The sequence below is a fragment of the Theropithecus gelada genome, chromosome X (genome assembly GCF_003255815.1).
Source record: "Theropithecus gelada isolate Dixy chromosome X, Tgel_1.0, whole genome shotgun sequence".
Taxonomy (NCBI): Eukaryota; Metazoa; Chordata; class Mammalia; order Primates; family Cercopithecidae; genus Theropithecus; species Theropithecus gelada.
This window is the reverse complement of record NC_037689.1, coordinates 61,772,108-61,793,770: the sequence shown is the minus strand read 5'-3', so window position 1 is coordinate 61,793,770 and position 21,663 is coordinate 61,772,108. Positions and strand designations below refer to the sequence as shown.

The window sequence follows — 21,663 nt, the reverse complement described above, 5'->3', positions numbered from 1 at the left end:
GTTAGTTTTGAAGTATAAAGTTAATGAGTTAAAAATAAATTACTTTGTTGGTGAGGATATAGAGAAATTGGAAAACTCATATACCATTGGAGGGAATATGAAACAGTACAGTTGCTTTGGAAAACTGTCTGGCAGTCACTCCAACAATTAAACACAGAGTTATCATATGACTGAGCAATTCCACTCCAAGGTACATAAACAAAAGAAATAAAAAGATACGTTCATTCAGAAACTTGAGATGCATATTTATAGCAGCATTATTCATAATGGCTAAATGTGCAAACAACTCAAATGTCCATCAACTGATGAATATTTAAACAAAATAATGTGTGTGTGTATATATGTGTATAAAAAATATATATATATGAATAACATTTAGCCATAGAAAAGGAATTAATTACTGAAATATGCTACAATATGGATAAATCTTGAAGCTATTATGCTAAGTGAGAGAATCTAGTCACAAAAGACTACCTATTATAGGACTCCATTCCTATGTGCAGAACAGGGAAATTTATAGAGATGGAAATAGTAATTGTTTAAATTTGGGAGTTGAGAAATGGGAATATAAGGGGTGATAGATCAAAGATATGGTGTTTCTTTTTGAGGTGATGAGAATGTTCCAAATATTGACCGTGGTGATGGTTACAGATATCTGTGAATATAGTAAAAACACTTTGAATTTACCCTGTAAGTAGGTGAATTGTATGGCATGTGAATTGTGTATCAGTAAAGGTGTTAAAATAAATTACCATTAGTAGTAGCTAGCACATATATAACTCTTACAAATGGCAGCTACTGTTTGAGTTAATTAATTTATTTAATCCACTTGACAAATATTCTGAAGTAGGAACCCTTATTTCTCTATTGTACACATTATAGAACTAATGCAAAAGGGTAACACAGGTAAAGTGGTAGAGCTAGGAGTTCAACCTAGGTAATATGGTTCCAGAATTTATGCTTGTAACTAAGATTCATAATTAATTATTATACACTGGCTCCAATTATGTATAATTATATAATGAAAGTATAGAGGAGTATAGCTTATTATTTTATTAAGCCTATAAATATTTATTCCAGGTATACTTTGTGCCAGGTACTTCTATAGGCATTGAGGATACAGCAGTATTCCAAAATCCAAAAGTAAAAAAAAAAAAATCCTTCTGCTATGGAGCTTAAATTCTTAAATTTTTAAGACTATAAACTTTAAAATTGAGTAAATTTGGTTTTAAACCTCAGCTCTGTCCCTTGTAAGTAAAGCAACTAGGTAAGTTTCTGAACCTCTTTGATCCATCTTTTTCCTACTTGTAAAATGAGAATAATAATTTGCCCACATCATAGGGTCAATGTAAGAATTAAATGAGATGTTACTTGTAAAGCATTTACTTAAATGCTTAATAATCTATAAATGCAAGGTGATGATGGCAATGGCAGTGATGACTGTATTATCAATGCTACTGTAATTGTCACCATCATTATTATCATCATTATCATCAATAAGGGTAGTTAATGCCGTGGATGTAGTGCCTCCTAAAGTTTGTTTTAATAAGATTACACAGCTACTTGGGTGCGGAACCAGGACTAAAAATTGAATCTTCTGATATTGAATGTCATGTTATATTTATTGTTATAAAGATACTACACAATTTTTATGCTAGCCTCAAATTTAACAAGAAAATAATAAGACAATAGAAATACCTAGGTGTATTCTGATAAATTTGTTATTTTAAAGAGGTCATTTACATTTTAGAAAGAAAATAGTCAATAAGCAAACATTGAGAATAAAATTTAGGTTTATTGTTATTTTTATTACATTTACCAGTGTCGTTTCTTTACAACCACCAGCACTCTAAGTTGATAACTGAATAAAGTTCTGAAATATAATGTCTACCCAAACAAAGTAAACTGGGTCATGATACTTATATTTATTTAAAAGAAGTAAAAATTAAGTTGGCTTTAAGTTGTAATATTTTTCCTCAGTCATAGGACCTGTGTATTTAATTTTCAAGTACAGGTTGGAGGAAGGTATTCCACATGGAATAACAACCCAACTTCACAAGCTTCTAGTTTGTCATGTTACACACACACACACACACACACACGCACACACACATGTATGCGCACGTGTATATGAAAAGCTTTCTTCTCTAGTTTCATCTGTTCATTAGACAAATATGTATTGAGGATTTTCTACGTGTTCACAGTGATAAATATTTTCATTTTGACCATGACATTTAGAAAATGTACCATAACACTTCCAGTCCTGCATAACACTGCCAACATCATTTTGATAAGTATTTTTAGTTAAATCTTGACCATTATCGGACATCTCAAGTTGATATTGCACCGGGTTCAGTGAATAAATATTTAGGGATGATCTTTTTTTTTTTTTTTTTAATTGGATGAGGTTTTAGTCAGCTTTTAAAATAAATCTGTGCTCAGTAAATGCATTGTTTCTGGAACGTGTTCTATTCTACTCTGTTTCTACTCAGTCGACAGAGTAGTGACTTGGGATAAACTCTATTGTCTTTATCCTCCAGAAGGTTTCTTCCACTTTCGGTTACCCTTGTTTAGAGACATGAATTCCCTGACTTTCCATTCCCATCTAACTTCCTTTACTCTGACATTAATCTTAGTGGTCAAAAGTCCCTAATGCTTGTGTTCACAAGGATACACACTGTGTAACCAGTAGGAATACACAAGAAAGATGTACTTGAAACCAGAATGAAGATAGCAACTGTGCTTTACACAGGTAAGAAAAGAAAAAAAAAAAAAAAAAAAAAACAGTTATAAACGTGGAGACAGGATAAAGAAGGAGCGTTTTGCAGACAGACTGCACAAAAGCAATACTCCTGGATTATAAATCTTTCCTTGACCTCACTCTTCTACATATGGATATGTAGCTTTCCCAGCACCATTTATTGAAGAGACTGTTTTTTCCCCAGTATTTGTGCTCGCCAACTTCGTCAAAAATGAGTTCACTGTAGGTGTGTGGATTTGTTTCTGGGTTCTCTATTCTGTTCCATTGGCTTATGTGTCTGTTTTTTGCGAGTATCATGCTGTTTTGGTCACTACAGCTCAGTAGTATAAATTGAAGTCAGATAATATAATTCTTCTGGTTTTTTTCTTTTAACTTAGGATGGCTTTGGCTCTTCTGGGTCTTTTGTGGTTCCGTATAAATTTTAGAATTGTTATTTCTCTTTCTGCAAAGAATGTCATTGATATTTTGATAGAGATTGCATTGAATCTGTAGACTGCTGTGAATAGTATGAATATTTTAACAATATTGATTTTTCCAATCCATGAACATGGAATTTTGTTTTGTTTTGTTTTGTTTTTTTTGAGACGGAGTCTTGCTCTGTCACCCAGGCTGGAGTGCAGTGGCCGGATCTCAGCTCACTGCAAGCTCCGCCTCCCAGGTTTACGCCATTCTCCTGTCTCAGCCTCCCGAGTAGCTGGGACTACAGGCGCCCGCCACCTCGCCCGGCTAGTTTTTTGTATTTTTTAGTAGAGACGGGGTTTCACCGTGCTAGCCAGGATGGTCTCGATCTCCTGACCTCGTGATCCGCCCGTCTCGGCCTCCCAAAGTGCTGGGATTACAGGCTTGAGCCACCGCGCCCGGCCGAACATGGAATTTTTTTTTAATTTGTGGTGTCCTCTTCAATTTCTTTTATTAGTGTTTTATAACTTTCATTATGGAGATCTTTCACTTCTTCAGTTAGGTTAAATTCTGGATTTTTATGTTTATGTGTGGCTATTATAAATGGGATTACATTTTTTATCTCTTTCTCAGATTGTTTCCTGTTGGCATATAGAAATGCTACTGATTTTTGTATGTTCATTTTGAATCCTACAACTTTACTTAATTATCAGTTCAATAATTTTCTTGTGGAGTCTAGGTTTTCCATATATAAGATCATATGATCTGCAAACAAGGTTAATTTGACTATTTCCACTCCAATTTGGTTCCCCTTTATTTCTTTCTCTTGTCTGATTGCTCTAGCTAGGACTTTCAGTACTATATTGAATAACAGTGGTGAAAATTGGCATCCTTGTTGTGTTCCAGATCTTAGAGAAAAGGCTTTCAGTTTTTTTCTCATTAAGTATGATGCTACTTGTGAGTCTGTCATATATGGCTTTTATTCTGTTGAGGTATGTTCCTACTATATCCAGTTTTTCAAAGGTTTTTATCATGCAGGGACATTGAATTTTATCATCTGTTTTTCAGCATCAATTGGAATGATCATATGGTTTTTGTCTATCATTCTGTTGATACAATGTATCACATTGATTGGTTTGTGTACATTGAATCATCCTTGTATCCCTGGAATAAATCCCACTTGGTGATAACAAATGATCTTTCTTTCCTTTTATTCCCCAACTTTTATTTTAAGCTCAAGGGTGTATGTCCAGTATATGCAGGTTTGTTACATGGGTAAATGTGTGCCATGGTGGTTTGCTGCACAGATCATCTCATTACCTAGACAGTAAGTTCAGCATACGTTAGCTATTCTTCTTGATGCTCTTCATCCTCCCATCCCCAACCGTTTGACAAACCCCCATGTGTGTTGTTCCCCACCCTGTGTTTATGTGTTCTCATCATTGAGCTCCCACTTATAAGTGAGAACATGTGGTATTTGGTTTTCTGCTTCTGCATTACTTTGCTGAAGATAATGGCTTCCAGCTCCATCCATGTCCCTGAAAAGGACATGATCTCATTCTTTTTTTCCTTTTTTTCCCTCTGCTTTTTTCAAGCAGAAGGAATTTCAGCCTGTGTATTAGTCCATTCTTTCAATGCTATATAGAAATTTCTGAGAATGGGTAATTTATAAGGAAAGAGGTTTAATTGGCTCATGGTTCTGCCAATTGTACAGGAAGCATAGCAGTTTCTGCTTCTAGGGAGGCCTTAGGAAACCTACAATCATGGTGGAAGGAGTAGCCCTTCACATGGCCAGAGAAGGAACAAGGGAGAAAGGAACTGCTGCAGATTTTTATAATAACCATATTTCCTGATAACTCACTATCATGAGAGTAGCACCAAGGGGATGGTGCTAAACCATTCATGAGAACTCCACCCCCATGATCCAGTCATATCCCATCAGCCCCCACATTCAACAATGGGGATTACATTTAGACATGAGATTTGAGTGGGGGCACTGATCGAAACCATATCATTCTGCCCCTGGCCGCTCCCATTTCAAAATAAAATCATGCCTCCCAACAGTTCCCCATGTCTTAATTCATTCCAGCATTAACTCAAAAATCCGAAGTCCAAAGTCTCATCTGAGACTAGGCTAGTCCCTTCTGTCTATGACCCTGTAAAATAAAAGACAAGTTAGTTACTTCCAAGATCCAACGGTCTTACAGACACTGGGTAAATACTCTCTTTCAAAAATGGAGAAATTGGCCAAAAGAAAGGGGCTACAGACCCCATGCAAGTCCAAAATACAGCGGAACAGTTATTAAATTTTAAAGCTCCAAAATAATCTCCTTTGGCTCCATGTCTCACATCCAGGAAATACTGGTGCAAAGGGTGGGCTCCCAAAGCCTTGGGCAGATCTGCCCCTGTGTCTTTGCAAGGTTCAGCCCCTGAGGCTGCTCTCACGGACTGGTGTTGAGTGCTTGTGGCTTTTCCAGGCACAGGGTGCAAGCTGTTGGTGGATCTACCATTGTGGAGTGTGGAGGATCATGGCTTTCTTCTTACAGTTCCACTAAGCAGTGACCCAGAGGGGACTGTGTATTGTGGCTCCAACCCCACATTTCCCCTTTGTACTGCCCTGGTAGAGGCTCTCCATGAGGGCCCCACCCCTGGAGTAGGCTTCTGCCTGGAAATCCAGGCTTTTCCATACGCCCTGTAAAAATCTAGGCAGAGGCTCTCAAGTCTTAACTTCTGCACTCAGTGTACCTGCAGGCTTACCTCCATGTGGAAACCGTGAAGGCTTATGTCTTGGACTCTCTGAAGCAGCATCCTGAGCCCAATTTAGCTATGTCTGGAACAGGAGACACTGGGATTCAGGGAGCAGTCTCCTGAGGCTGTGCAGTGCAGCAGGGTCCTCACCACAGCCCACTAAACCATTCTGTTCTCCTAGGTCTCTGGGCCTGTAATGGGAGGAGCTACCATGAAGGTGTCTGAAATGTCTTTGAGATGATTTCCTCATTGTCTTGGCTATCAACACTTGGCTTCCTTTCAGTTATGCAAATTTCTACCACCAGCTTAAATTCCTCCCCTGAAAATTGAGCTTTTTTTTTTTTTTTTCCCCCCCACATGGTCAGGCTACACATTTTTCAAAATGTTATTCTCTGCTTCCTTTTAAAATATGTTTCAGTTTTATGTTATTTCTTTGCTCACATGTAAGAGCATAGGCTGTTAGAAGCAGCAAGGCAACATCTTGAATGCTTTGCTGCTTAGAAATCTCTTCCCCCAAATACCCCAAATCATCACTCTCAAATTCAAAGTTCCACAGATCGTTAGGGCACAGTCACAATGCTGCTAGGTTCTTTGCTAGTGCATAATAAAGGTAACCTTTGCTCCAGATCCCAATAAGCTCCTCATCTCTGAGACCTCATCAGTTTGGCTATCTGTGTCCATATCACCATCAGTAATTTGGTCACAACAATTTTACAAGTCTCTAGGAATTTCCAAATTTTCCCTCATCTTCCTTTCTTTTTCTGAGCCCTCCACACTCTTCCAACCTCTGCCTGTTACCGAATTCCAAAGCTGCTTCAACATTTTCAGATATCTTTGTAAAAATGCCCCACTCCTAGTACCAATTTTTTGCATGAGTCCATTCTTGCATTGCTATAAATAAATATTGGAGACTGGATAATTTATAAAGAAAAAAGGCTTAATTGACTCACAGTTATGAAGGCCGTATAGAAAGCTTAGTGGCTACTGCTTCTCAGGAAGCCTCAGCAAACTTATAATCATGATGGAAGGCAAAGGTGTAGCAGCACTTCACATGTTTGGAGAAGAACCAAGAGAGAGGAGAAGTTGCTACACACTTTTAAAACAACCAGATCTCATGATATCTCACTCACTATCATGAGAACTGCAGTGAGGGGATGGTGCTAAACCATTTGCAGGAACACCATTTCCATGATCCAATCACTTCCCATCAGGGCCCACCTCTAACAATGGGGATTACAATTCATCATGAGATTTTGGTGAGGACACAGATCCAAACCATATCACCATTTATCTGTCACAGCTGATAATGCTCTGAGTCTCACTAGAAGCCAGCAAGTGTCAGTATCTCACCCAAGGCCCTTGATGTAGTACCTGGGTATCACTGCTGGTTATTCAGGGCCCAAGGGCTCTTCAGTTAGCAGGTGATAAATGCTGCCTGGATTGGGTCCTTTCCTTCAAGGCAGCAGATACTCTTATTTCCCAAGTTGTGTCCAGAAATATTGCTGAGGAGTTAGGCCCTGGAACGGGTGCCCCACAGCTGTGACAGTTGCTTGTCTTCCTCTGTCTGAACTAGTTTCCAAGATGCAAGACAAAGTCCTCCCCATTCTTCCATCTCCTCTCCTCAAGTGGAAGTGGTCTCTTGTGGAGACATGAGCTGTGTGGCCTGGGGTTAGGGGATCAGTGATGCCAGCTCTCCTTTATCCTCCCCAGCTTGTGTCTCAGTAGGTTGTGTGCCCCTCAACCCACTGTCTCTGGGCCTAATTCAGCATTAGGACTCACCAAAGAGTTGCAGTCCTTATGGCTTAGACTGCCTTTCAAGTTTACTTGAAGACACAGAGTGCTGTAGCTATAGGTGGCGATGTTTGCAGGAACTCAAGTTTGTACCACTAGGATTGGTGATTCCCCTCTGGCTAGGGCTGATTTAAATGCTCCCTCCGTGGGAGGGTGTCAGCTGAGTTTTTTCTGGTTTTCCTTTCTGTTTAAACAAAACAGCACTGAGTTTGGTGCCTCACAATTGCCGTGTTCTCCCTCCTCCAGCACCCAGAGATGCTCTCTGCATCATGCCTCCTCTGCCTGGGGTTGGGGAATGGTGGAGTCAGCGATTCAGGACTGTTTTTTTTTTCTATTGCTCCAATGCCTCTTTCAGGGATACATAGTTAAAATTAGGTATTATGAGGGCTCATCTGATTTTTGGTTCTCATGAAGGTGTTTTTTCTGAGTAGACAGTTGTTAAATTGTTTTCCTTGTTGGGGCAACTATCAGTGGAATTTTCTATTTTACCATCTTGCTCTGCCTCCACTCTCTCATAACTTATTTTGGACACTACATTCTGTCCCTCTTTTACATTAGTTGCATGCAATAGCTCTGTCAATCTAGAAATTTAGATGCAGTAAGGGAAATATTCACCTATTGGTAGTAAGTGTTAGAATTTATTCACACTAGGAGGTTAATAAGAACATATGGCACTCCATGACTAATGTATATTGTGCAAAAACTGAGCCAGTAGACATTCAGATACATTAACTTTTATCCCACTCCTCGCTATATATAATTTAATTTGGACAATTATTTTGTTAATTTAATGTTGCCTGTTCAGGGCCAGTTTATAACTAAGAGTATAAAAATCCATATCTCTATGAAAACAGCAGTTGCTTTTCATCATGTTTTTTTCTCCTTGCAGCATTGATTTTTTTTTTTTTTTTTTTTTTTAGTGTTTCTATAATCAAATTGGGTATCAATTTACCAAGCTACTTGCCTGCTTGCCAATATATTTCTGTACTTTCTTTTCATTCTAATGCTTGTTTAGTAGACATGCACTAGAAGCTACTCATTTGACAGATTGTGTTGTGTCTATGTGGTGTGGATAAATGCAACGACTATTGTGTTAATATTTCCCACATTATCTATTTTAGGCTTTTCTCAATAGAAATTCTCAAACAAGGGCAAAAGTAGCACAGCATAAGCAATTCTCTTAATGAAAATATACAATTTAGGGAAATAAACACATTCTGGAGTTGTTCTTTTTCAGTAAAATGAGAAGGAAAGGAAATGCTCACCCCAACTTCTTCATTAGCTTAAATGTTGGTTAAGTCATTAACTTTTCGGCCGGGCGCGGTGGCTCACGCCTGTAATCCCAGCACTTTGGGAGGCCGAGGCGGGCGGATCACAAAGTCAGGAGATCGAGACCACAGTGAAACCCCATCTCTACTAAAAATACAAAAAATTAGCCGGGCGCGGTGGTGGGCGCCTGTAGTCCCAGCTACTCAGGAGGCTGAGGCAGGAGAATGGCGTGAACCCGGGAGGCGGAGCTTGCAGTGAGCCGAGATCGCACCACTGCACTCCAGCCTGGGCGACAGCGCGAGACTCCGTCTCAAAAAAAAAAAAAAAAAGTCATTAACTTTTCAATAATTCATGAAATAATTTACCAAGATAGATGTGTTTCACATTTTCAGATTTTCACTTTGCTCACTAAAAATTTTAATGCTTTTGGATTGCTTTGTGATAAATGGTGAAACATTGAACATTAATCTATTGTGATTGTGAAAGTAATTTATAATGAAACTAACAAAAAGATCCTTTGTGTTTCTATAAAACAGAAGTTTTTTTTAATGTTATATTCTTAGATATGGTTAAAGTTTTGGTGATGTTATAGTCCTTGAGATTATTTCTTTTGAAAAGTTAAATACTTTGATCTATTGTTTAAGTATATCATTCATAATAAAGAGAGATGTAAGTAGTGATTGTTTAAAGACAGAAAAATCCAAGGACACTTTCTTGGAAGAGATTACTCAAGGCATTATCCTCAGGCTATGACTTCACAGAAAATTAAATTCTATCATTCAGCCATTGATGGTTGAATTTAATCGATGCAGAGAGATAATAAGAATATCTTGGGCTAAAAATAAACACTCGAAGTGGAAGGACAAGAAGCATACTTTATTTTCTTGAATAATAGATTTGTGCCTATATCTGAACGCTTACCTCAATTTCAATTTTGTAAACTCAAGTTACATTAAAATGACAGAAAAAAATATACTTTCTTGGTCTGGGAATAAGCCGCTGGATTAAAAAAAAATAAATATAGAGAGAAAGCATGCATCCTCTTACTATGTTGACTCCATTTCTCTTAGTATTTACCCTTATTTCAGATTCAAGCCTACCCTCTTGACAATTTTCTGTGATTCTCTGTATTCAAGAAGACTCTATAAGGAACTTTTGCATAACTGTAAAAAGAACGGGGACGGGGAATTAAGATAAAGATTGCGGAGAACAGACTTTTGGGAGTATCATTAGCTACACATGTTGACATTTGATTCACTTTTAATTCAGTAATTTAGTTCTCTACAAAGGAGAACGAATCCAAAAGGACAAATGGTCTATATGTTTCTGGTATCTCAAAAAGTAACTTAACCTGTCTCCTGAAAGTGGTTGAGGGAGAAAAAGAGTCTTAAATAAAATGAAAAGAATGACTTCCATGATGGTATTAAAAAAGATTTAGTTGAACAGAGTTGATTTAAGATGCCCCTATGAACAACAGAAACTATTGATTTAAAATTCAGCAATAGTATCCCGATGCTGTATAAACATTTCTTATGTTTACCCCCAAATCATGAATTTTCAATGAGCCTAGCTTTTCTTGTTTCAATTTAAAAATGTGTTTATGTTTGAAATAAAGACACATTCATTAAAAATGGATAGAAAATAAGTGACATCATAACAGAATATCTAATTGGAAGGGTGCTTTTTCTTGGTTAATGCATAAGTCAGCTAAGCATATATTTTTTATGCCAATTGAAATTTGTATGTGGCTCTTCATGTTTTTGCACAAAATTTACAATGCTGTTACATCCCTTTACTCAAACCACTGAAGAATGTAGGAGATGAAAGTAGCTTCAGCAGAAAAACAAAACTGTGTACTATTGCACTGGGAATGTTGACATGCTTTTTTTTTTTTAAAAAAAAAAAATGTATTTGCAGTAACCAAATTTGAGCTAATTTTTGTTTTTGTTTTGTTTTATTTTCCTTTGCTTCCCTTGCCTCCATTTTATCCTAAATCAGCGGAAATCTGAAGGGAAAGGAGCAGGAAAGGTAAGACTGCAAATTTCAAAGAAAATTGATTTTGAAATGTTGTGTTTATACTGTGTGAAGCTACAGTAGTTAGTCTGTGGAGTTAAAACTGTAAGTACTTAGGATAACATATGTTATGGTTCTACTTTAAAAGAGTCAAGCTGAGCTGTTTTCACATTTTGTATCACATAGTTCTGGAAACAATTTTGAGTCTCATTTTATTTTATTTTCCCCCAATACTTTCTTTTCCCATGATGCCAAAACAACATACTGTTGACAGCATCACTTTGTGAATGTTCTGATAATACAGTTATTTTATGATAAATGCTAGCAATAAAAAAGGAACCATTTTAGTGTTAATTCACATTTTAGCAGTGACAGCAGAAAGTTAGTGAATACAAATCATGATATTTGATAGGGTCACAGAGAAGAATTATATAACTAAACATGGTTAATCAGCAAAATGATGATCTCAGAGAAACTAGACTTTGGAATGTCATCCTTCAATGTGAAAATTTTAAGTTCTGCTCAAGTATAGGCTGGTGCAAAAGTAATTGTGGTTTTTGCCATTAAAAGTTACCGTAAAAACCACAGTTCCATTTGCACCAACCTAATGTATATGAACAGTTCAGTCTTCTAGAAAAATTTATGTTTCTATTGTTAAACAAATAAACTATCTCATACATATTGTTAAATAACTTCACTAGTTAAACTGCACTACCACTAAAAATAAAGTTTTCCAGTTGTTTATTAACATTTCTTTCCTAGCATTTATGCCTTAGTTTCTTACTATGTTTTGAGGTTTAAATAAATGAATTTATCTTAATTTCTGATGGAAGACATTTTGGATATTAAATTCAGTAAGCCTTAAATGCTATCCATATTAGGCACCAGAATCTTACCTTTGCTGTTGCTAGGTTAAATATATATAATTTTAAAGATAAATTATCTTATTCTAGCTTAAGAGACTAAACTTTATGTTTGAAAAAGCACTTGCCAGAGAATGGTCTAAGCTATGCCGGAAAGTAATCTGTTCACCGTAGATGTCTTTATCAAGTGTGAGAATTAATGGAAAATGGAGTTTGAATACAATGCCAAAAGGGATTTTCATTAATGTTTGAGAGATAAACTAAACTAACAGCATCAGAGAGTTGTAAATCAATATATCTTTCGGAGTGCTTTCAAATGCCTATCTGAATCACACTGAGTATCAGTGTGGCCTTGGAGTGATGAATTTTTGAAAGTCAGCTCCTCCCAGAAGACAAAAGTTCATAGACAAGATCTCCAATTAAAAGGAGGGAAGCAAGGGTAGTAAAATGTCACTGGCTGCTACTATGTACGGTGTGATTATATGTGTGTGTGTATAAAATATGTGTATATATATTATATTATGTGTATATTTAGAGAAAGCGAGAAAGAATGAAAGAGAGAGGAGGTCTACAGATTTTGGGATTTTGTGTTCTAACATTCTTAACCATTCTGGTGAATTTGGAAATGAACTTGTGGCTCAGTTAGTTCAACATTGAAATTTTGAAGAAGATTCATATTGGAAATATTTTTCTAGCTTAGTGAATGTAAATAAGGACATGTCTTTGTTTTAAAAGTTAGGATCCTGCATATGGAAGTCTGGGATGAACCCATGTTCCAGGTCAGGAAACTCCTAAGTCATGACATTTCAACGTAAAACACTTCAATATGTAAATAATCAATAGAAGGACCAATGGAAAAAGAGGTTCTTAGTGAAGACAATTTTTTTTTTTTTTTTTTGGTCAAATAAAACAAATCTGGACAGACATAGAGAGAGACTTTGTTCAGAAGAAAGAATAATGCAATAGGGAGAAGGTTATGACTTTAAAAATCTGCAAGGATCTCAAAATTCAACAGAAAAGGCTTTTCTTTATAAGGTCAAGAAGGGCAAGCAAGCAGAGATAAGCAGAATCTTTTTTGGAGGTAGGGCATGGGGTATCGCTCTGTTGCTCAGGCTGGAGTGCAATGGCACGATGGATCACAGCTCACTGCAGCTTTGAACTCCCGGGCTCAACTATTCCTCCCACCCCACCTCCCAAAGTGCTGGGATTACGTGTGCGAACCACCGCACCCGGCCAATAAGCAGAATCTTTAAAGAGGAAGCTGGACCAACAAGAGAGTGGGCTCAAAAGTGTCTGTTGTTATCTGATTTCCTGAGAAGCTAATGGTTGGGACATATTCCACTTTTTTTAGTGGTTGCTCAGGTTTGGTGTCAAGCCAAGCCCAGGGGCCTGTGGGAAAGCGAAAAACCTGACAAAATTTGGGTAAAAACAAAGCAGAAGGTTAAAAATGGGCAACTGTGAAAGTTTATTATTTTTTTCAGTAGCTTTTTTATAATAAAGTAAGCATTAAAAAAAAAAAAAAAACATACGAATCTGCTTACTCTGTTCCAAGGACTCTATGTGCATGTGTGTATACATATACATATGTGTGTGTATGTATATAGGTATGCATACATATATATAGGAATGTGTATACACACACACATATATATATACAGTTAATCTTCACAATAATCCTTTAGGCTATTTTACAAATGAGGAATGGTGATACATTGAGCTTAAGTGGCTTGCCTAAGGTTACAGAGCTCACAAGTAGAAAAACCAGGGTTTGAATTCAGGCAATCTGTCTCCAGAAATTCTCTCTTTAAAAAGATAACAACTTGGAATCGTAAAATAAATAATCCCTTTATTTTAAAATAGTGTTTTTATTGTGTTTTAGTAGTAACATTTAATATATTTAACATTATAAAGACGCTAAAGATGTTTCTGGAATAGTAATTGTTAAAAAGTTATTTCCGTCAACTACAATAATGCTACAGACCCATCATTAACTCATTTTTACTAGTCTATATACATCCCATACATTGCCTAATATAATATGGTTAACGTATACTATGGAGATTAGGTCTGTACTCTGGTGTCCTTTATTTTTGGTTCATTGCATTTATGTATACCTTTTGAAGGGTATTTTGGATATTAAATTCACGAAGCTATAAACTTTAAATATATTAAGTGTCAGAATATTCATTAACTTGAGATTTATTGCAAATGTTTCTATAAAAAGTTAAATTAATTTCTTGAACTCCTGAACTTCACCTTTTTAGTCTTTTTATGAATTATAAAATATGGCTTTTATGTTCAGTTTAATTCAGAGTATGGGAAAGTATAAGGTTCTTGCATTTGTAAAAAACTAAGGCAACACATTATCTTAGCTAAGAATGAAGTATCTAGATGAATTCTTTATCTTTTAGTGTCTAAAACATCAAAGAAGAAGATAATTTCTCAATGATTTCTCTAGATTTAAGGGTAAATGACTTCAAAGTACTCACCAAATAGGACCTATATTTGGATTTGAAATCAGAGGTTTAAGTTACAAAGATAGACACTTTTTCTACCCCCTCTTAAAAGACTATGTTATATTTCATAGATAAGCTAGTGGTAATCACAGCAGAAAAAAAGCAAATGCCACATGTCATAGTTCATTCATTCTTTAACCAGTTGGTATCCATGTGGCTAATTACTAATTAGGAGGAAGAACAGATTTCAACACATGGCCACCTGTGATTGAATAGTGTAAGCAGTACTTCTTTTCTTTTCTTTTTTTTTTTTTTTGAGACGAAGTCTTGCTCTTGACCCCAGGCTGGAGTGCAATGGCACGATCTCGGCTCACTGCAACCTCTACCTCCCAGGTTCAAGCAATTCTCCTGTCTCAGCCTCCCCAGTAACTGGGATTACAGGCGCCTGCCACCAGGCCTGGCTAGTTTTTGTATTTTTAATAGGGACGAGGTTTCACCATGTTGGCCAAGCTGGTCTCGAACTCCTGACCTCAAGTGATCTGCCCACCTCAGCCTCCCAAAGTGCTGCGATTACAGGCATGAGGCACCGAGCCTGGCCTACTTATTTTCAAGTAAAAAAAGAATTATAATTTTTTGAACCTTGTTAATAGTTTTAAAAATTTCCTTGCATGAATACAAACTGGTCTTTTTATTCAACCTACCAGCTTTCCCTTATTTAACATTAACCTGAACATTCATGTAGACATTTTTTTCAAGATCCCTTCCCAGTTTGGCTTAGCCTGAGACTAAATTGCCCTTAGGGTTTTCACAAATGGCCAGTCTTGTTAAAGAGAATGTTCACCAAAGTGCTAAACTGAATATGGCAGAAACAGAACTGACTGAGATTCTCCGAGGAGTATATTTCTGATTTCTTTATATCTGCCTGAGGTAAATTAAAAAGCGGATTCTTTTAGGCTCACATAATGGATAACAGAAAGAGTAGCTATAGTAACAAAGCAAGTAAAAGCAAATCTGTCCATTCTCTGTCATTGGCCAGATTACTGGCATTTGTGTAGTTATTTGCTCCAAGGCTACATAAAGATGAGGGGGCCAATGAAAATGTTTGATCCAACATATATTAAAATACCCATTTTGCTGGTGTCTCCAAGGTATTTCTTCATCTGCTGTTTTGTGCAATAGTACAGACATGTTTGGAGGTTCCTGCTTCCGAAATTCTCCTAAAAGCATAATTTAGAATTTTGAATGCAGAATGGCACTATCTTAGCTCATTTTCTGTTGCTATCACAGAATACCACAGACTGTGTAATTTATAAAACAAGAAATGTATTTCTTACAGTTCTGGAGGCTGGGAAGTCCAATATCTAGGTACCAGCATCTGCTGAGGACCTTCTTGTTGCATCATAACATGGTGGAAGGCATCACATGGTGTGAAGGCAAGCGTGTGTATCAGTTTAGGTGTCTCTGGTACTTATAAAACTACTAATCCCAGCATGGGGGCCCTACCCTAATGACTTTATCTAATTCTAATGCCCCCACAAAGGCCCCACCTTCCATCATGTGTGAATTTGGAGATTACATTTCTAACACATAAAATTTGGGGGACATATACAAACCATAGCAGTAACATTGAGATTTTTTCAGTTATCTAAATAAAACAAATTCTAATGGCATGTTTCTGAAGAGATACATTCTCATATCTTATTTTAGAGAAGGATTATTTTCCCACTTTACTATTTGGAGTATTATGATCTAGCAAATGCATGAGGCTAAATCTGCACGATTATAAATACTATTTCTTTTGTTTCTTTTGCCAGTTTTCCATACTAAACATTCAGTTTAGTGTTATTAGTTTTTTTTTTTTTTTTTTTTTAAAGACAGAGTCTCACTCTGTCACCAAACTGGAGTAGAGTGGTGTGATTTCAGCTCACTGCAACCTCTGCCTCCCTGGTTCAAGCAATTCTCCTGTCTCAGCCTCCCGAGTAGCTGGGATTACAGATATGTTGCCATCATGCCCAACTATTTTTTGTATTTTTTAGTATAGATGGGGTTTTACCATGTTGACCAGCCTGGGTTTCATTAGTATTATGAAAAAATAAATCACACTAAGAGCTCTAATTTAGCATTATCACCTAAGGAAATTAATTTCCCTTTATCCTACATATGTTCCATGGCTATGCGCTTCTAGGGACATTATACTTCAGGTACACTGTGAGGCCTTTTGTAGGGTCTTAACAGCTTCTTGCTTTGGAATAGATTATTTATTTAACTCAATGGTAATGACTGAAAATTTGGTCAGTGGCAAAAAATGTCAGATAATGTAAAGGACACTTTGATCTTTTGGGATTCCCCATCTATGCTAGTTTCATGCTTGTTCAAGACTTATACTTACTGGCCAGGCGCAGGGGCCGATAAGACCAGTCTGGCCAACCTCGTCTCTACTAAAAATACAACCTGGCATTCAGTGTTACAACTGTTAATGTAGCCATCACCACAGGTGAATATCAGGTTTGTTTTACATCTTTGTATACTACATTTCTCAATTCTGTGATTCTTACATGTACATATGTGCATTCCCTGGATCTTATATTCATGTGATTTCAAGGTCTCCATAATTTTGAACATAGTCCTCCCTTTTTAAGATCACAAGTTTATTAACTGCTTTATATCATCCTGTCTGGTTAGCTTGAGCTTTCCATTCAGTAGGTTCTCCAATTACTCAGTCCCTCTCCATTTTACCCACTTGATAAAATTTCTTCCTGGTTATATTTATCTCTCCATCTCATCATTGTTATCCTTGGTTTCTCTGTTTGGAGTTCCAGTTTCCAACTGTAGATTACCCTTGCAGAATGTATTATCCATAGCCACTGAGCGCATTTAGGTAAAAAAATTAAAAAAAACAAAAAAAATTATACTGAAGGTTTAGCTTACTACACGTTAATAGCACTAAGTTTCAGTTGGGATCTAGCTATTGTTCTGAAATATTTTTATTTTCCTCTCATTACCTTTCTATCCCATGCTTTGAATGATTTTCCCAACCTTTTCAACTATTTTCGAATTTCTTTCACAATTTCCAAGGCTGAATTACCAGCAGATTACTTTAAATCCTACTATCCTAAGATAGAAACATTTTTTGTAACCTCAATATATTTCTGAGTTCCTTTCTAGCCTCTCATTTATTCCCTCTGAAATCTTGAAATATCTAGCTCTTTAGTCCCTTCCTAAATGCCACTGCCCTTTTATATTTAAAAATATGTAAAAGTCATTTGTTAATAAAAAAATATATAAAATAAAAAGACTTCCCCTTAAGTCAGCTACCCTTGCTAGATATTGATGTAATTCACTACTAAATTGAGGGGCTCATCTCCCCCCTACTAACTACATTTTCTCACCACATATTCCTTGCTATAATTAATTATATTCCCCTCCTGATTAAAGTGGAATCCTTTTATAATTTGGGCAAGATTTTCTGCTTCCTACATCCCAAACTTTCTGTTACATTTGATATTTTAACCACTGCTTTTCTTTCGATTTTTCTGGAAATTTTTCTTCCATAAAACCTTCTGTGATCTCTTTTACTCATTTGTATATGTAAATATAATATTCACATCTAGATTATAACTTCATGTTCATTAAGTACATATTTCCTCTGTATCTTTCAATTCCTAACTTTTTTTTTTTTTTTTTTTGCATTTGCTCTGTTCCCTGGCTGGAGTTCAATGGTGCCATCTTGGCTCACTGCAACCTCTGCCTCCCAGATTTGAGTGATTTTCTTGCCTCAGCCTCCTGTTCCGAGTAGCTGGGATTACAGGTGCCCACCACCAAGCCCGGATAATTTTTTGTATTTTTAGTAGAGACGGGATTTTACCCTGTTGGCCAGGCTGGCCTCGAACCCCTGACCTCAAGTGATCCGCCCTCCTCAGCCTCCCAAAGCGCTGGGATTACAGGCGTGAGCCACCGCGCCCGACCAAGCCACAGGACTTTCTTAACATATCAGCCCTCCACTCAGAGTTCCCTTCATTGGTCACCAATTTGTAAACCAAAAAGTATCTGAAACACGTCTCAATCAATTTAGAAGTTTATTTTGCCAATGTGAAGGACATGCCTAGGAGGGAGGTCTGTGCTTTTCTCCAAAGATGATTCTGAAGGATTTGATATTTAAAGGCGAAGAACTGGCTGGAGGGGAAAGAGGGAGGGTACGGTCACATTATGGAATCCACATGTTGTAAGCAAAAGGAACAAGTAGGGGAAAAGTCAATTATATATTATTCTCAAACTCAGTAAATTAGCACTTTACCTAAGATAAGGTGAACATAGAGTAGCTACCTGTGGAGCTATTTAACCTTTTATTTGTAGCTATCTGCTGAGGAACAAAAGGAAAGGCAGTTTCTTGCATGACTCAGCTTTGAGCTTAATTTTTTCCTTTTGGCATAGTGAATTGGGGTCACATGTTTTTATTTTCTATTCCCAGAAGATAATCCAGAGACATGAGTAAATCCCTAGAGCAGATCTCAAAGAGTTGTCTTAAACTTCAGGCTTTACTACCGCTATTCTCTGAAGCAAAGAAAGAAGGGTGTGGGGAAAGGTCCAGTTAAGATGAGATAGCCGGAAAAAACACCATGAAACAAAGGTAATGTTTGTTGTGCAGATTTAAGTCAATGCCTTCTTCATTGATTAAGAGTCTCTAGGAATTCAGTTATCTTTTTCTTCCTGGTGCAGGGAGGGAACACCCTTACAAATGGAGATTTCCTTTATAACTGTAAATGTCTTTTACAAAAGGGTAACTTCTTAGAAATTCTCCTGTCTGCAGTTTCTCAAAATGACAGCTCTAAAGAAATCTTTGTGTCAATGAGCCATATTTTGAGGTAACGTATTGTTAACAGTGCAGGATGTTCAGGTTCTTGGCGTCTTGAACAAAGAATTGAGAAAAAGGCACAAACAAAGCAAGAAAGAGACGAAGGGGTTTAGTGAAAATGAAAATACACTCCATAGTGTGGGAGTGGGCCTGAGCATAGGGGCTCAAACGTCCTGTTACAGAATTTTGGGGGAGTTTAAGTACCCCCAGGATAACTCCATTGGTTCCTTGGGGCATGCCCTAATGTAAATTGAGAGGATGAAGTAAGTTATTAAGTCATTTACTTGACCTACACCCTATGGAGAGAATATTTCCTGTCATAGATGAAGTGTGAATCAGCCTTATGTTCCCTGATTCCAGACCCTATTTTCCTTCTTCAATATTCTTGTCTCTTACAATCATATTTTGGCGTGGAATATCCTGAACCTCATCACCATGCTCTTTTGCAAAGATGCTGGCTTTCCATAATGTTTTTATATCCATAATTGTGTAAGCTTTATTGTAATTAAAATACTAGAATTTTAATTGAGTCTTTCAAGCATGAAGAACTCTTTATTATCCTAAAGACAATTTATTTCATATATGTCCCTTAAGCATTATGATTTAAAGACTGGAACAACTATTTATTAATGTCCAGAGAAATGGTATCAGTAGATCAGACTCACGGAGGTGGATGAAATTTGACAATACATGATGGTATTGATTCAAATATCTTTTCTGGTTTTATGACAAAGTATCTGGATGTTAAAGTGGATGGAAAAGTATCTCGACATAAAATATAAATGGAGTCATCAGTAGTAGTGACTTAGATGTCTGCCTTTTTTATCAAGAGCATTTATATTGGAAAGTTAAGAAATTTTCTTCTGAAGATGTGTTTCTCCAATAAAGTTAGCTGGGGTTGCTGTGTCAGATATTGAGCCATTTATGAAAAAGAACTCTGATTTATAAATCTCATATTTTGTAACCACTAAGTTAGATATATTATTTTTGGCATATTTTCTTGTGTTCATTTACTTCTCATGTATTTGTTCCTCATTATACATTTAATATTTAAGCTGGACAAGTCTCCTACTTAACTCAGAGGGATCTCACAGGGAAGTCTCTGGCAATTAATTATCAGGTGGCATTTCACCAAAGGATTTTAAATATACTAGTCGATTGCCTAGCTCATTCCTTGAGGATCACTGTCAAACTAATCTTCCTCATTTATTTGAAATTTTTTTTATTGCTTAAAAGAAATTTCCAGAATTAATTTTTATGCTTTAGAGACATTAAAGTGGTAAATTCTGCAGTCTAATGTTGGGATATAGAGAATTAATAATTCAACAAGTCTTATAGGTTCCTGTAGCTTTTGTCTAACAAACCACTTGAAGCCTAGTAAATATTTAATGAATATGTGTTGTCATTTATTTAACAAACATATGTGGAATGGTTTCTATGTGTCAAACCCAGTGCTTGGTGATGAGGATATCTATAGGAATTGAAGTGGCACTTTGACATCAAGGACCGCATTGTCTAGAAAGAAAAAGAGGGCCGGGCGCGGTGGCTCAAGCCTGTAATCCCAGCACTTTGGGAGGCCGAGGCGGGTGGATCACGAGGTCAGGAGATCGAGACCATCCTGGCTAACATGGTGAAACCGCGTCTCTACTAAAAATACAAAAAACTAGCCGGGCGTGGTGGCGGGCGCCTGTAGTCCCAGCTACTCGGAGGCTGAGGCAGGAGAATGGCGTGAACCTGAGAGGCGGAGCTTGCAGTGAGCCGAGATCGCGCCACTGCACTCCAGCCTGGGTGACACAGCGCGAGACTCTGTCTCAAAAAAAAAAAAAAAAAGAAAGAAAAAGAGGTTGTTTAACTAAAAGTTCCATTTGATACAATTAGCTTAATTTCCTATAATAACCTATTATATAATATCCTTCTTGAGTAAAACTAAATTCCACTTACATATACTTAGATTCTCCATCTGGCTTACTCATTTAGGGGTAAGGGCTTCCATAAATTCACTAACCTTTGTTTAAGATATATTAATGTCTTGTTTATGCTTGTGTTTTGGAGCATTTATGTTCTGGTGGTCTCACTATAGTTTTGTTTTTTTTTTTTTGAGATGGAATTTCACTCTTGTTGTTCAGGCTAGAGTGCAATGGTACGATCTCAGGTCGCTGCAACCCCTGCCTCTTGGCTTCAAGCAAGTCTCCTACCTCAGCCTCCAGAGTAGCTGGGATTACAGGCTTGTGCCACCACTCCTGGCTAATTTTGTGTTTTTAGTAGAGACAGGGTTTTTCCATGTTGGTCAGGCTGGTCTCGAACTCCTGACCTCAGGTGATCTGCCCGCCTTAACCTCCCAAAGTGCTGGGATTACAGGCGTGAGCCATTGTGCCTGGCCTCTTTTTAGCTTTTTCAGTCATATAAGCCATTGCATTTTTATTCTGTTCAAATAGCATTCTCCTCCCCATTATATCTGATTCCTTTTAGCCTAGTATATTTATCAGACACACTTTAACAGTTTGTTTTACT

The 21,663-nt window shown here is 37.0% G+C and overlaps 1 protein-coding gene across 1 annotated transcript in view; it reads left to right on the top strand.

Moving 5' to 3' along the window:
- Nucleotides 1-21,663, top strand: part of PCDH11X (protocadherin 11 X-linked) — a 793,677-nt gene that overhangs the window by 444,663 nt on the left and 327,351 nt on the right. The window contains exon 7 of the mRNA XM_025372080.1: nucleotides 10,967-10,996. Within this exon, the coding sequence (XP_025227865.1) occupies nucleotides 10,967-10,996 (30 nt within the window). The remainder of the gene's footprint in view (nucleotides 1-10,966; nucleotides 10,997-21,663) is intronic.